The 14,552-nt window shown below is 24.5% G+C and overlaps 1 protein-coding gene across 4 annotated transcripts in view; it reads left to right on the plus strand.

Moving 5' to 3' along the window:
* The window catches only part of LOC112597660 (multiple PDZ domain protein-like), a 60,031-nt gene that overhangs the window by 27,951 nt on the left and 17,528 nt on the right, over positions 1 to 14,552 (plus strand). For all 4 annotated transcript variants that reach the window (XM_025343793.1, XM_025343794.1, XM_025343795.1 and 1 more), the window contains exon 25: positions 9,326 to 9,549. In XM_025343793.1, the coding sequence (XP_025199578.1) occupies positions 9,326 to 9,549 (224 nt within the window). The remainder of the gene's footprint in view (positions 1 to 9,325; positions 9,550 to 14,552) is intronic.

The raw sequence follows: 14,552 nt of genomic DNA on the forward strand, positions 1-14,552 counted from the left end.
ATCGGGCGTGACGTTTAGAGATACGATGGTTATTAGCTGTATAGGACTTCTTGTTTTTAATGATAAATCGCTCGAGCAATAACAGCAGTTCGTACTTGATAATATGTACTTAGACACCTAACATAACCTAACCAATCATGCGCTACTATACCTTGTATCACATTATTAGGTACCTATATTATAAATCTACACACGCGTATATGTATGTTTTTGACCAAATTGCCGTGTGTATACACCGTATGTATACTACACTATGATACCTATCCTGTTATTTATCGGTTTTTGCGCAATAACAAATTTCGATATGTACGGATACTATAGGTACGCTAAAACACCTTTCGTCACGATATTTGTATTATATACTATAATGTATACCTCTGGTGCTGCCGTACTACGTTGCTGTCTATACCTTATTAAAACAATTCGACACACGTGTGTGTTATTACTATTATGTTGTATGTTGTTGATATATTATAATATAGGTACGTATGTGTCTTCCTTAAAAATAATAACAATAATTATGTTATCATAAAACGTATAATTTCAAACGCGTTTATGCGTGTGCTGTATACATATATGTAGTGCCAAACTTATAAATAATTTTGGAGATCAGAATCTTTATATGTATTTTGTTCTCTGACCGCGAGGTCACAAATAATTGCTGCATAAAAAAAAAAAATTAGACCTAAACATATGTTTTTTTTCTTTTATACTTTTTTTTTATACATTTTTAGTAGTTATCCGTCGCTGTGTGTGTTATACGTCAATTGTTCGACATAATAAGTTCTTTCGAAAATTACCCAACCTTCGCATGACGAAAACTCGTATCAGTTCCCTTTTTCATTAGTGAATTATGTAAGCTTTTTTTAGGGTCTAATACATCAAATTCATTTCAATGGAAAATATTGATTATTGACTATACGACTTGAAATGAAAACGGCAAAAATAAAATATGATACCATAAAATATATCTTCCTAGTCTTCCGATAGGAATTTGTTATCTATAAAAGTCATCTATTTTCACTATGAAATGTATTTTTGAATATAAAATGCTGTTTCGAATAATTGAAAGTTTAATTTTCATTCACTATTATATTTTATAATATATAAATAAAAATCACAAATCAAAAACCCAGTTAAATGCTTTTTTAATTTTCCGTGATAATACCTAACAAGTATTACAATCTCAATATATTAGTTTCGATTTATTGTGTATACCTACTTTATAATATTTATTAATATTATTAAATTGAGAGTTAATTATTATTGTTTATTAAATTACGAAATCATAAAATACTTTTTATTTCCGTTTAATTTGTGAACACAAATTATGATAATTTAACTGTAGTATTTTGCTAGTTAAAATGATATCATATACAGTCAACAAGCGGTGAAATGAAGGTTGATATAACAAAAATCTCGATATAACGTATAAAACCATTGTTTCCTCGGAAATCTCGTGATATAACGAAAAATTTAATATATTTTTATCCTCTCAATATAACGAAGCTTTTTTGACCAAAGCCCTCGCAATTCAATGAATTTTATAAAATTTGTTTCGGTTATTATCATCCAATAACATAAAATTCATATCGCTATTATGTGTATAAGAAACACGTTTGCCGGTATATAATGACTACGAAACTTTTGTTTCTCATAATGACGACGAGATTTTGAACAATTTTAATGACGAAGAAGAATATTCTAAAGAGCTCTCCGTATTCTCAAAAGAAGCAAAATCAGATCTCCACGATCTTTTTAAATTGTTTACAGAAACATGGTATTGATAATAGTCTGTTTAGTAACATTTTAAATTTATTGATCGGGTAAACGGAAGTGACTATACCACAAAAAAAAAAAAAAATAAACATTTATGTACATAATAAACATATGGTATAAACTTATTAATAAATAATTACTTATGTAGGTATGTATATATCTAATAAAATAATTAAATCTAATATGTTATATTTTTATAATAATCTAATAAAATCTAAATTTTGAATTTTTATTAAAATGAAGTTAAACGAAATTTGTTGATATATGTTTTTGATTAACGCATTTCGGTGTAACAAACTTTTGTTTTACCGAACTTTTTTCTTGGTCCTTTGAAATTCTCATTATATCGTGAGTTTACTGTACAAACAAATTATTCCGCAGAACATCTTTTATATAAACTAATAAGAAATAAAATTATTATTTCAATTTTATATTTTGCTTAGCATTTGTATTTCAATAAAATGTGTTTAATTTTTAAAAAAAATTGTCCTGGTAACTTTTGTTTTGAGAAAATAATGTAATTAAACTTATTTTTTCATAGTTTTGAATTATTTATCCTTTATGTATGATTTGTTTATTATTATTTATGACTCTAGAAAACTAATATCAAAATAACATGTATCAAAAATTGAGTCTTATATGTTTAATGGTTTGAATATAATAATAAACTTTATTCTACGTCGTATACGATACCTAATTAAGTGTATTATAGGTAATTTATAATAACCTGTTAGTAGTATTTTTTGCAATATTTATTGACTAATGTATGTGCTTAATCATAGTAGATTGAGTACACAATAATGTAAATAATATAATAATAGTAATAACTAATAACCTACATAAATATGTCGTGTACCTGCAGGATATAGGTTAGATACAATAATAATATCTCTATTCCGATCGAAGTGTACGTACTTCACGTATTCCTGTGAAGGATTTATCCAAGGCCAGTTAGGAATTGTTACTTAATGACGATCAGTAAAGGGATAGCGAGCCTGGGGGAGGGTTGCTGCTTGATAGTGATAAAATTGGACGTTGAGGAAGTGGTCGGTAGGTGTACGCACAGTAGCGCGCGGTATTTTGTATAATCGATACGTTCGGGATGCGGGTCATTCATGCGTCGTCGCATCCTCTGAACTACCACCGTTATATATATACACACACGTGCGCGCGCGCATGAACGTTTATGTGCAAGTATGTATTATATATACATAATATATGGTATATATACGTTTGTATTTACTTTATACAGGGTATCGCTAGTAAAGAATACCTTAATTTAAAAAAAAAAAAAATTGAAGTTTGACTATTTAAGTATTGTTAATTGCTATTAAGCTTCATAAAAGCGATGTGTAATATATAATTTTTTAAACTATGTTAAACATTTAAACATTTGTGACAAATTTTACGAATACAATACGTATAATTAAAATAATTTATAATTTTTAACTTTTTTACTTGAGGCAGGCCCAAAAACTGTCAGTTCTAAATAATACAAATACAATTGATAATGTATTCGATCAAATAGAAATAAGTTCAATGACATCATACATTTTTAGTTCCATGTTTACGTAAAGTATAGTTTTTTAGAAATTCAACTTTTATACATTGGATTTATAAAAAATATTGTTAATTATAAGTTATGTATTCGTAGGTATTCAAAGTTTAGATAAGTGAATACTATGTAATAATACTATAGTAATAGTCGTAGTGGATCAATATTTTATGATATACCAATCTAATATCTACTTAACTCAATTAAGACTTAATTAATATGCTTATAAGTTATAGCTTACTAGTTTTATTTTACATAATTTTAGATTTTGAGTGGAGCAATAAATTTATTAATTTTTAATTATCAAAATTAACAGAAATATATTCTGCTTTGATATTTAAAAATTAAAAATGTCTGTCGTTATTTAAAAAGTATAAAACAAAAAATTATAATTAAAAATAGAACTTTTTAAAATGTTTGTAAATAATGACTTAAAATTATGTAAATAAAATATTTCCTAAAGCATTCTTACTTTTCAAGACAATTTAGTGCTTAGTATAAAAATACGCACTTTGTATATATACAGAGTGATTTTTTTTATCTTGAACTAAGCAATATTGTATAGTGATTATATTTTGATTTAATTATGTTTGTCATTACTTTTAAGTTAATTATTATATTTATAAAAATATATTTAAATACATAATTTGTTAAACATTTTATTTGATAGAATATAAGCACCTTTGGTAATCTAAATAAAGTTCGATTCCCGAATGTTTTAAAAAGGATTTAGTAAAATATAACTTCCTCCTGTTAATATATATTTTCCGGCGTATGGATTTAATTTAGTCTGTATTATGTGAAAAAATTATTGGTTTTTACCTGAAATCTTCCTGGCGTATTTAAAAATATAAATTGTTCGCGTATAATTTGTGAAGTGAATAAATATATAATATGTATACAGATTTCTTCTTATTTTTTTCTTTATATGACTGCGTTTTACTAACCTCAAGGGTTCATATATTTCAAGTTTTTAAAATAGATCGTTTTTTATTGAGTATTGCAGTGAAAACTAAAAATCGATTCACCGTAGATACTCAATATATGAAACGTAGCTTGTAGCGTTGGTTCATATTCTATTATATGTGTGTGTATTTATTGTAGTATTAACCTTGCAAAATATTAAACAATATACCACAGTTAAATACTATATACTTGAAAATACTTATCTAATCGATATATATATATATATATTTAACTTATTGTTTACTGCTGAAGTGTAGTATTGGTACATAATATTATTTAGTAATATCACAATGTTATATTTATAAATATATAGCTTTTAAATGGTTCAAGATGGCATTCAAGTATACTTTATAGTTTAATATTAGTATTAAATACATATTGTATTGTTGCTAATGGTATGTTTAAAATAGTTTTTGAGAAAATAAAAGATGTAAATACTTAAAAATTAATTATAATAATATAATTTATCAAAAAAAAAAAAAAAAACGGCAGAAAATTTTCTGTTGTTTAGTATATTTTGACTTTCGAGTGTAAGTATTATATTCATTGAAAAGGTTACTGTAATTTTATTGATTTATTAAGTTTAAATTTAGTGATAAATCAATTAATAAAAATAAACCACTCTATATTTTTAAGGATACTTTATAGTTTATTTATATTATGACGAGTAATTTATTTTTATATTTATTATAAGTTGAACTAATTTTTGTAAACATAATAGTATAAAAATGTATTATGATATAATTTTATATACCTACTATTATTATTTTAAGTAAATATCAATGTACAGTATAACAATACGCTGTAAAAATATCCGTTAAGTATGAAATAAAAATAGCTTAAAATTATTCTTAATTACTAAATTTTAAATCAATAACATAATTCATAATAGAATATCATAATAATATAATAGATTTTTATTATTTTGCATTTAATGTATGTATAATTTTTATAGATTGCTATGAGCTAATTCTTATTTTTTATTTTGTTGTATTACTAAATTACTAAAATTAACATTTTCAGTAATATTTTGTTCAAGTCTAATAGTTATTTATGATAAATGATTTATAAATATTAATTATTATTTAATGTTGAATACTTGAATAAATTAAATGTATAATATGTTATAATTATGTTATCGATACGAAGTATTAATTACATGCATATCGAATACAATATTCCCGTTTAAACGTTTGAATGTCGTGTTAAAACGTAATAATATACTAAAACGCGTAACTATATATTTCAAATAACAGGAAATATTTACTGTCAAATTATACGTTTGATGCATTGAATATGCTTAAATTGAAAACATAACTACCAGTAAGTGTAATAGTATTTGTATAGATAATATTTTCTTTTTTTCTTTTAATAACTTATAACTACAAACAGACAATGATTTATTCAAAAATAAACAATAATATTAACTAAAAAAAAAAAAAAAAAAAAAAAAAAACACAATGTTTTAAAAAAGGTAATACTTTTAACTTCCTTTATACGTAAGTTTATGACTGTTTAAGACATTTTGTAATATGTAAAAACCGAGTTGAGAAAGTATAAATATTTGATCATCATAATTTTTAATAATTTATAATTAATGATTAAGTTAAATAATAATGAATTTATTCTTCCATAACTTGAAAATATCTTTATTTACAAATCACAATTATTGCGTTTTATTATCACATACTATATTAAATATTTTTCTAGTAAATATTAAACGCCTTACAAACGATGTGCATTGATAGACATTTGTTATAGACATATTTTCTGTGTATAATGATTATACTACTGTGCTTAAAATATGTTGGGTGACTTGTGTGATATTCTATTCTTAATTGCAATAATTTTATTAGGTTTATAAGTTTATTAATTTTTAAAGTGGCGGATTCGTTTAAGTTTATACTCATAAAAATACCTTATGAGGTTCCTATTTGGCCATTAAGAAATTATCGTGTAATATCCTTATATAAAGCCTATCTAGAAACTAATTTTATAAAATATCAATTATCAAGTGTAAGAAAGTACACGTTTTACAAATTACACAAAATACTTAACATTTATTATTATTTTTTTTTTTTTATATTAAAATTATAATTTTTTTAAACTATAACCTATTATGTATAATAAAACTAGTCCTTATATTATACAGTGATTAGACCACTATATAAATAAACTTCCATGTATGCTTACTGAAATGAAACTTTTACCCATTTTATTATTTACTTCACCTTGATATCAAAATAATTAAAAAGTAGTCACTAATTTCAATAAAATAAAAAGGTTGCGTGTTGCAGTATAACTGTATAAGTTATTATAGTTAAATTATATATATATATATAAATTTACGACATAACTCGTTAAAAATATTGAAGTCATGTTTTTATTATATAAAACGTTTAAAGATATTATTTTTTTTATAACTGTTGAACACATTAAAATATAATTTAACCAATCAATAATAAAAGTATGAAATTACATAGTATCATTAAATAATATATACTGTTGAAATACTACTATACTGACGCTTCTAGGATTTATCGCTTGAAAATTAATTGTGAAGGGCTTTTCTATATTTACTTACCCTTTCACCGTTCGTTTACATAAAGTACATAACGTTAACAAATAACATGTGTAAAGCACTTTACAAGATTATTAAATTATATTCTTAGAAGTAGGTATATTAATTATATTAATTAACTAAACTTGGTTATTAACTGTAAATCAATAATTAAAATAGAATATTGACAGAATCCATCCATAAATATGGTATTTTAAAGAATAAATATTTATTTTTGTACATTATTGCGTATTATAAATATGCGTAATTATGATTATTTATTTTTTATTTATAGCAAATCGTGTAATATTACCGATTAGCTTTATCCAAGTACGATTGAAATTAAAGACCCAATTCTATTACTTTCAAAGTTCATATATATTTATATTTATAGAAGCTTTACTATACATTTCCTGGGTGTTCCATATAATATGTACAGTAAATATCAAATAGCACATTGTGTTCTGGCACTGCAGATTTCGTCGGATGCTATTATTCGCATCGACACAACAATAGGAATTTTCATGTGATGCTCATTGTTTTTCAATAAATTGGTGTAATTAATTAATTTATTGTACCGCACATATCAATGAATTACATTTCTAACGTGAGTAATCGATCGATTTACAACAGTGTTATAAAATATAAGAATACTATAAGTAAATACCCTGTTTAGTGGTCCTTTTGCAGTTAGTTAATCTTATTAGTATCAACAGTTATTAAAGTGTTTTCAAACGATATATTTTTAATTTTATATTTCGAAGTGGAATAATTTTCTGAAAATTGTTTTATGTTTATTTAGTGGTCTATTGAATTAAAATATTTTATTAAATCATTTATAAACATAAATGATATAGTTCAAACATAATTATATAAATAAGAAATCAGATTTAAACTCCCACTTCCATAAAAATTTAAATATTTATAAGTCTTCGTATAATCTGTGATCAAGCTTTAAATACTTCACTTTTGCTTAAAAATCACTTAAATAATATTACGGTAGATGGTAATGATCAGCTCCCGTAACGATAGTATTAATTACAAACATATAAACTGTGGTGCTGATTTTTGAACACTTAGAACTTCTGCTTTCACCCGTGGATTTTGCACCGATTAAAAAGCATTATAAGTATCATTATAAGAATAATCAAATCTATCCTGTCAAACCTGTTACCTGTTCTCAAGACTAATATTATGTCACTCAGTACTCCGCAGTTTCAACACAAAAAATCATTGCTCAAAGAATTAGTGGTGTCATTAGTATCCAGATTCCAATACTATTCGGATAATCCGGATATGACGGATAAAATTCAAATTAGCCGAATAAATCAAATAATCCGAATATTTTAAAATTGTTACTTATTTATTAAAAATTTAAATATTTGTTATTTTATTTATAGGTTTATAGAACTATGTTTTATTTAAGTCCGTAAAACTTAAAATTTAAAATTAAATTTTACGTAAATATTACATCTTTAAAAAATTTGAATTATTCAGATTATTCGAATTATTCGGTTATTAAATTTTAGCTTCAGATATCTGAATAATTTGAAAAAAAAATCCGGACTTTTTACATCACTACAAAGAATGGACTAAATGCAAAATTGATTCTACTTTACCAATCCATAATTACTTTAAATTCAGTTATATGGTTCATTTAGACTTAAACCCGTAACCCTCATTAGAAACCGTTGTCTTATTTAATAATGTTTTAGCTGTCTTGCTACAATGTTACTGTATACCTGGAAAAAAATTGGAATCATCAGACTAGACTAGAGCATCTTTATCTCCCCTTAAGAATCTCACGAGTGTAGGATCCTATTACAATTTTTCACGGAAACATGGTTAACTACAGACATGGGTATTGGAGATATGGGTATCTTCTTTACAAACTGGACTTTGTTCTTAATCCTCACTGTGATTGCTATTACTCAATTTTCAAAGCTTAGTACACAGTATGCAAATCTACCATAAAAAAAAATTCAAAGTAAAATGTGGAACAAATCCACAATTTTACCACCGAAACAAGAAATATTTATGTATATTAATTTATAATTTATATCGAACTTACCATTTTAATCGTTTAAAAACACGTAATTTATTATTCATAATTATAACAATTGTCCATTTGTCTTATTAATAAATAAGCTTAATAGAAGTGAATACCATGCAAAGTTGTGGTACACTATAATATTCCACTCATGGTTCATTTTACTTTACTTTATTATCTTATTAACAATTAACTATTGGTTCAGTATCATATTTTTACCTATTTATATTGAAATTGTTTGGAAATTATTTTACTATTTAAATTATAATGAGAATCTAAACTAATAAAAATAATGATTTTTAAAATCAACAAAATATCAAGTTCTTCATGCGCTGCATATTATTTTTTTTATTAGAAAATGATAATTATAATATATTATTATTATTAATTACTGTTTTTTATGTTTCTTATTTAGATAAAGCAAAGAAAAAGTATGGATATCTGTGCGATGTCAGGGACGGTGGTTCCATCAGCGAGGTGTTGGTAGTAATGTTGGAGAGGTCTCCTGGTTCCGGTCTAGGTCTTAGTTTATCCGGTCACAAGGACCGAACGAAAATGGCGGTCATGGTGTGCGGATTAAATCCCAACGGTCCGGCCGCAAAGTCCGGATGTTTACAAGTCGGCGATGAAATTTTAGAGGTATGTATTCTAATATCGTAATAAAACATAAATTGTATTGCTATATAAATGTACAGTATAAAAGACATCCTTAGGGAAATTTAATGAACATTTTTAAACGTCGTAGACTTGTAACATTGATCCATACCCTAATAGTTAATACGTCACTTATTTGTATATCATACTACATATATTTATAAAAATTTATTTCATTAAACTGATTGGAATAGGAAAAATAAAACACTATTAACTTATAATCTGTAGTTTCTTGATACTTAAGGATATTATTATAATATTTTACTACTATATGTATAGTGTATACTGTATTAAAACTGTATTGTATATTTTAATGTTATAGAATACCTTGGTAATAATAATGTTAAATTAATATAAAAGCCTAGCTGCTGTCCCTATAACTTTCATATACTCGTACTTACATACATTTAATGATAAAGCCTATAATAGGATAACTTCATTTTCTAGTTCTAAAATATAGAATACAAAGAAAATATTGTAATAGTTTAATTTATTTTAAAATCACAAAAATGTATACTATTGGATTAAACTTTTAAGTAAACTATTTCTTTGCATAATTAAAACATCGTAATAATTGAATAGCTAAACCTATTAGTATAAATTGTTACAATGTTAAATGTCTAAAACACGCTCGATAGGTTGTCATAGGGGAATACAAGGGAAGAGTATTTCTGGGCTCATTGAGATTTTTAAATTATATCTGTTATTATTATATACATATAGATAGAGTAATGGAAATATGTAAAAAAATACTGAATAATCAATTAAGATTTTCCCAAGGCTCATAGGTTTCATAACAAATGCTTGTTAACGTCTATAGTTGTTAAAAAAATTAATTTATAAAAAGCACATTTATGAAAAATATCTATAGTTTAAATATTATAGTATTATAATTTACCCATACATTTCCTAACAATAAACATATAATATTCTAAAAGTGTATTTTAGTATGGATTTAAATATATCTCATACGTTTTTTATTTATTTATATTCACAATATTGAAAAATTGTACTATACCTACTGAAACGCTTTATATTATATACTAAGTAGTATTATGTAATATAATAATATACACAACAACGGATAATTAAAATTAAAAAATAAATAAATATATTAATCAGACCATATTGAATATTATTTAGTACATATTCAATCTTAATAGCTGTTAATAATATGAAGTTTTTATCAATGTTATGTGTAACGTATTGCTGCAGCAGAAAAAAATTCCCCATTCTCTACAACCGTACTCTTATGTCTTACGCGGCGTATAATAAATCAATCTACGATAAATATACAAGAAATCAGTTTATGGGCCGGCTTTTTCAATACCCAACACTATAGCTTCGTGCTATAACATATATTTTTAAGTATTTATAGGTGTATATTTAATATAGGATATCTTGTGCATTCGTATACATAATATTATAACCTCTCATCGTTTACCATATAAGTGGTATTAGATTATGATGAATGTACGCGCAGTTTGTACTCTTTTTGTGTATATGAACACGTACAATATTATATTATGGGCAGGGAAACGCAAAATTCCTAAAGCCAAATTGAAATCTGATACAATCTGCTATAATATGATATAATCTTGTCTCCGCATCGTCTGTATATAAATAATATAATATAATATAATATAATATAATATAATATAATATAATATAATATAATATAATATAATATAATATAGTATAATATAATAATACGCGTACAACGATTGTACCTTTATCACCACATTTATACCCCACGTTTATACAGCCCCGTTGTCGTGATATACCCGCAAGCTAGAATCATACCCGTTATTCATTACACATACATAGCACGACGGGAGGTTGTATTTGTATAGAACTCTGTTTACGTATACAACTGGTGTGTATAAACGAACTAAACATAAACTTACCGCAACGGCGGTCGGTATTTAATATTTATACTGCATATTATTATATAAGTATACTCCAAAGACTAATCGGCGTGATACCATAATTGATAACCCAATGACAAAAAGTCGTAGTCGTCATCAATGTTAGCGCGTCGAAACCGAGATAGTGTTTAAACGGCGACCGTTGTTTCAATATCATCTAGAATTTTACTACAGTTACATCGTGGCTGCTCTGCCGACTAGAGTATACTCTGGACACAGACATTATAAACTGCATCTACGTGCGCAGACGATTTACAGAGTGATTCACAAAGCATACTTAGTACTCAATTTCATCTAATTTAAACATTCATTTATTAAAATTCTGATTTTTTTGAATTTTTAAATATACCTAAAGGCTAAAGTACCTAAAGACCATATAATTTTCAAACTTTTAAGATTGTTCGTATTGTTTAATCAGTATCCTATGATGATAAAAATTTCTGTTTTCAAATGAAAGCCCCTCTTATTTACTTTAGATACCTTAATGGTTATTTTTTTCGAAAATTTACTTAATTTAAATGTTGGACTCAGAACTTTTAAAATAGTTTCTCAGTTATAAAATCGGATGATATTTCACAAAATGTAGAATAGATATAACATTGGATCAAATATTTATTCATCACTCTGTCAAATTATAAACAATAAATAGTTATATAAATATTAATATATTTATCAATTGATAATTAATATAACTTTCAAATCACTATAACCCCTTTCAAATTCATTCTTATGAATCTATTGTCATAGGTATAAAAAGTTAAACAACTCTAAATTAATCCTTTGAATTTTGATTTTGACTACATTTTCTGAAAATTTTATTATAAAAAATTCGGAATTCTTTTATTTGAATAAAAATATCAAGAATTTGAAAATATAAACTTTAACTAGTATATTCTAAAAATCAGATTTTCATCCTTTATGTAGTATACCTATATTATCCATATGTGGATTCAGGATTTGTCATATATATTTATGTACTTATATGTATGCCTGTATGTATATTGAATCATCTGTTCCTTTCTTTAGTAATTTGCATAGTATTTATTTGACTATTTGAGTTATAATTTTGTCAAAAATATAAATCTATCTTATTGTTAAAACGCCATATTATATGCAACTGCAGTGTTGTTATTCATGTCTTTACGACTGCTATTTAGAATTGGTTGTTGATATAAATAACCATAATATATATATAGATATGCACCGCCTTGATCCTTTTCAGAACGAGCATTCGTTATTTTCTTTACTTTTTATTGCTTTTTTAAACATTTTCCTATCAAAAAAGTTATAATAAATATAATTCTAACATTTTTATTTTACCTTTATTTTTTTTACTGTTTATGTTTGCTAAAAAATTAACTAGCAATTTTTTTATTTTTCAACTCTTACCTATCTCAAGTGTAAGTTAATTAAATTTAGTACCTATTTATATTTTATATTTATAAACAATAGTTTTTATAAAAATAAACTGATTGTATACCTGTATGCATAATTTTGTAACAAAATACAAATTTAAAAAAATATTGATCATTACTAGAACATTGTCGTAATAGAATTATATTCTTTAATGTTTAAACAATATCTATTTATTATTTTTTTGGTTAAATATATTAGATGAAAAAATTTTTAATTAAAATATGGCAACCTATAAGATCTTATCGTTCTCTTTTGTAGTAATGTAGTACGTATCGTATTTTACTTTGGTTAAAGGTTATGCAATTCTGTAGGATTATGGATTTAGGCGGATTTTCAACTGACGTGTTGAAATTCAAACTATCCTACCGCGAAAGCACCATTCTTTAAGCTTTTATATAAAAGAACACACATTATTTTATTTCTTCTTCTATATGTATTTCTCTACTTATATTTTGTGTATAAAATAATAAATTATATATCTAGACGATATATGGTTATATATATATATATATTATAGATACTACAATAAAGCATCCAGTAACAATAAGAAAAATACAAATCATTGACTACAACTATTATCTTCACTGCTAAAAAACATACACATTTATATATCTATTGTTTCTTTTAATCAAAATCGAAATTACAAAAAACTTATTAAACAATAATAATAACGCGCAGCTGTGCTAAGTATAATAAATATACAGAATGCTCCAAATTGTATGACCAATTTAAATTAGGAAAAAATTACTTATATAAAAACTATTTTCTGTTAGATAATTTAATCAATTTAGTATTAATTAAACTTTTTATTAAGTAAAAAGGAAAGATTTTAGAAATAACTTTTAAAATTTAAATGGAAACCTCTACTTTTAAAATATGAATCTTATACAGTTTACTTTTATTGAAATTTGACGAGCCATTTATATATTTTATGCGTCAATAATTAAAGAAGTTATTGACATTTGAATTTTTTTTTAATCTGTAAATGCGATCAATGAATAATAATAATTAGTAATATTGAGTATTATATACTCGTACTTTGTGCTTTTGTAATACGTTGATGCATTGTTGTACAACCTTAATAATCTGTGCACTTTCTAGCCATCAATTTATTACAGTAATAAATCGAGTGTTTAAAATCTTAATTGAATTTTTTATTAAATTGGTCAAAATCACATATAACTGTGTTGATAATAAAAAAACGCATCAAGTAGCATAGTTAGTTCTATAAATACGCATTTATAGTAAATAGTAATATTTATAACTAATGCTGTTATTGGAAAAATTTTTATTTTTTTAATAATTTTACATAATATTTATTGTTTATAATATAAAACATATATCTTACAATAGTTAAATATTTAAATGATTATAAAACATTGTTGTGCTAATAATGTTATACGACAAACAAAATTAGGTATTCAAATTTTTAAAAATACCTTTAATTTTTGACTAATGAAAATATTATTTGAATCAACTTAGTATTAGATTACCATTTCTATTAGTACTAAAAAATAACAACATCGATTTAAAAAAAATTATACTTCACCTCTGAAAAGTCATAAGCCTAGTTATAACTAATAATATAATTTTAATTTTATTACAAAAGGCAGGACACAAAATATAAATTAAAACAAAGATAAT

Source organism: Melanaphis sacchari, unplaced genomic scaffold (assembly GCF_002803265.2).
Source record: "Melanaphis sacchari strain LSU unplaced genomic scaffold, SCAv2.0 Contig43_pilon_pilon, whole genome shotgun sequence".
NCBI classification, from domain to species: domain Eukaryota; kingdom Metazoa; phylum Arthropoda; class Insecta; order Hemiptera; family Aphididae; genus Melanaphis; species Melanaphis sacchari.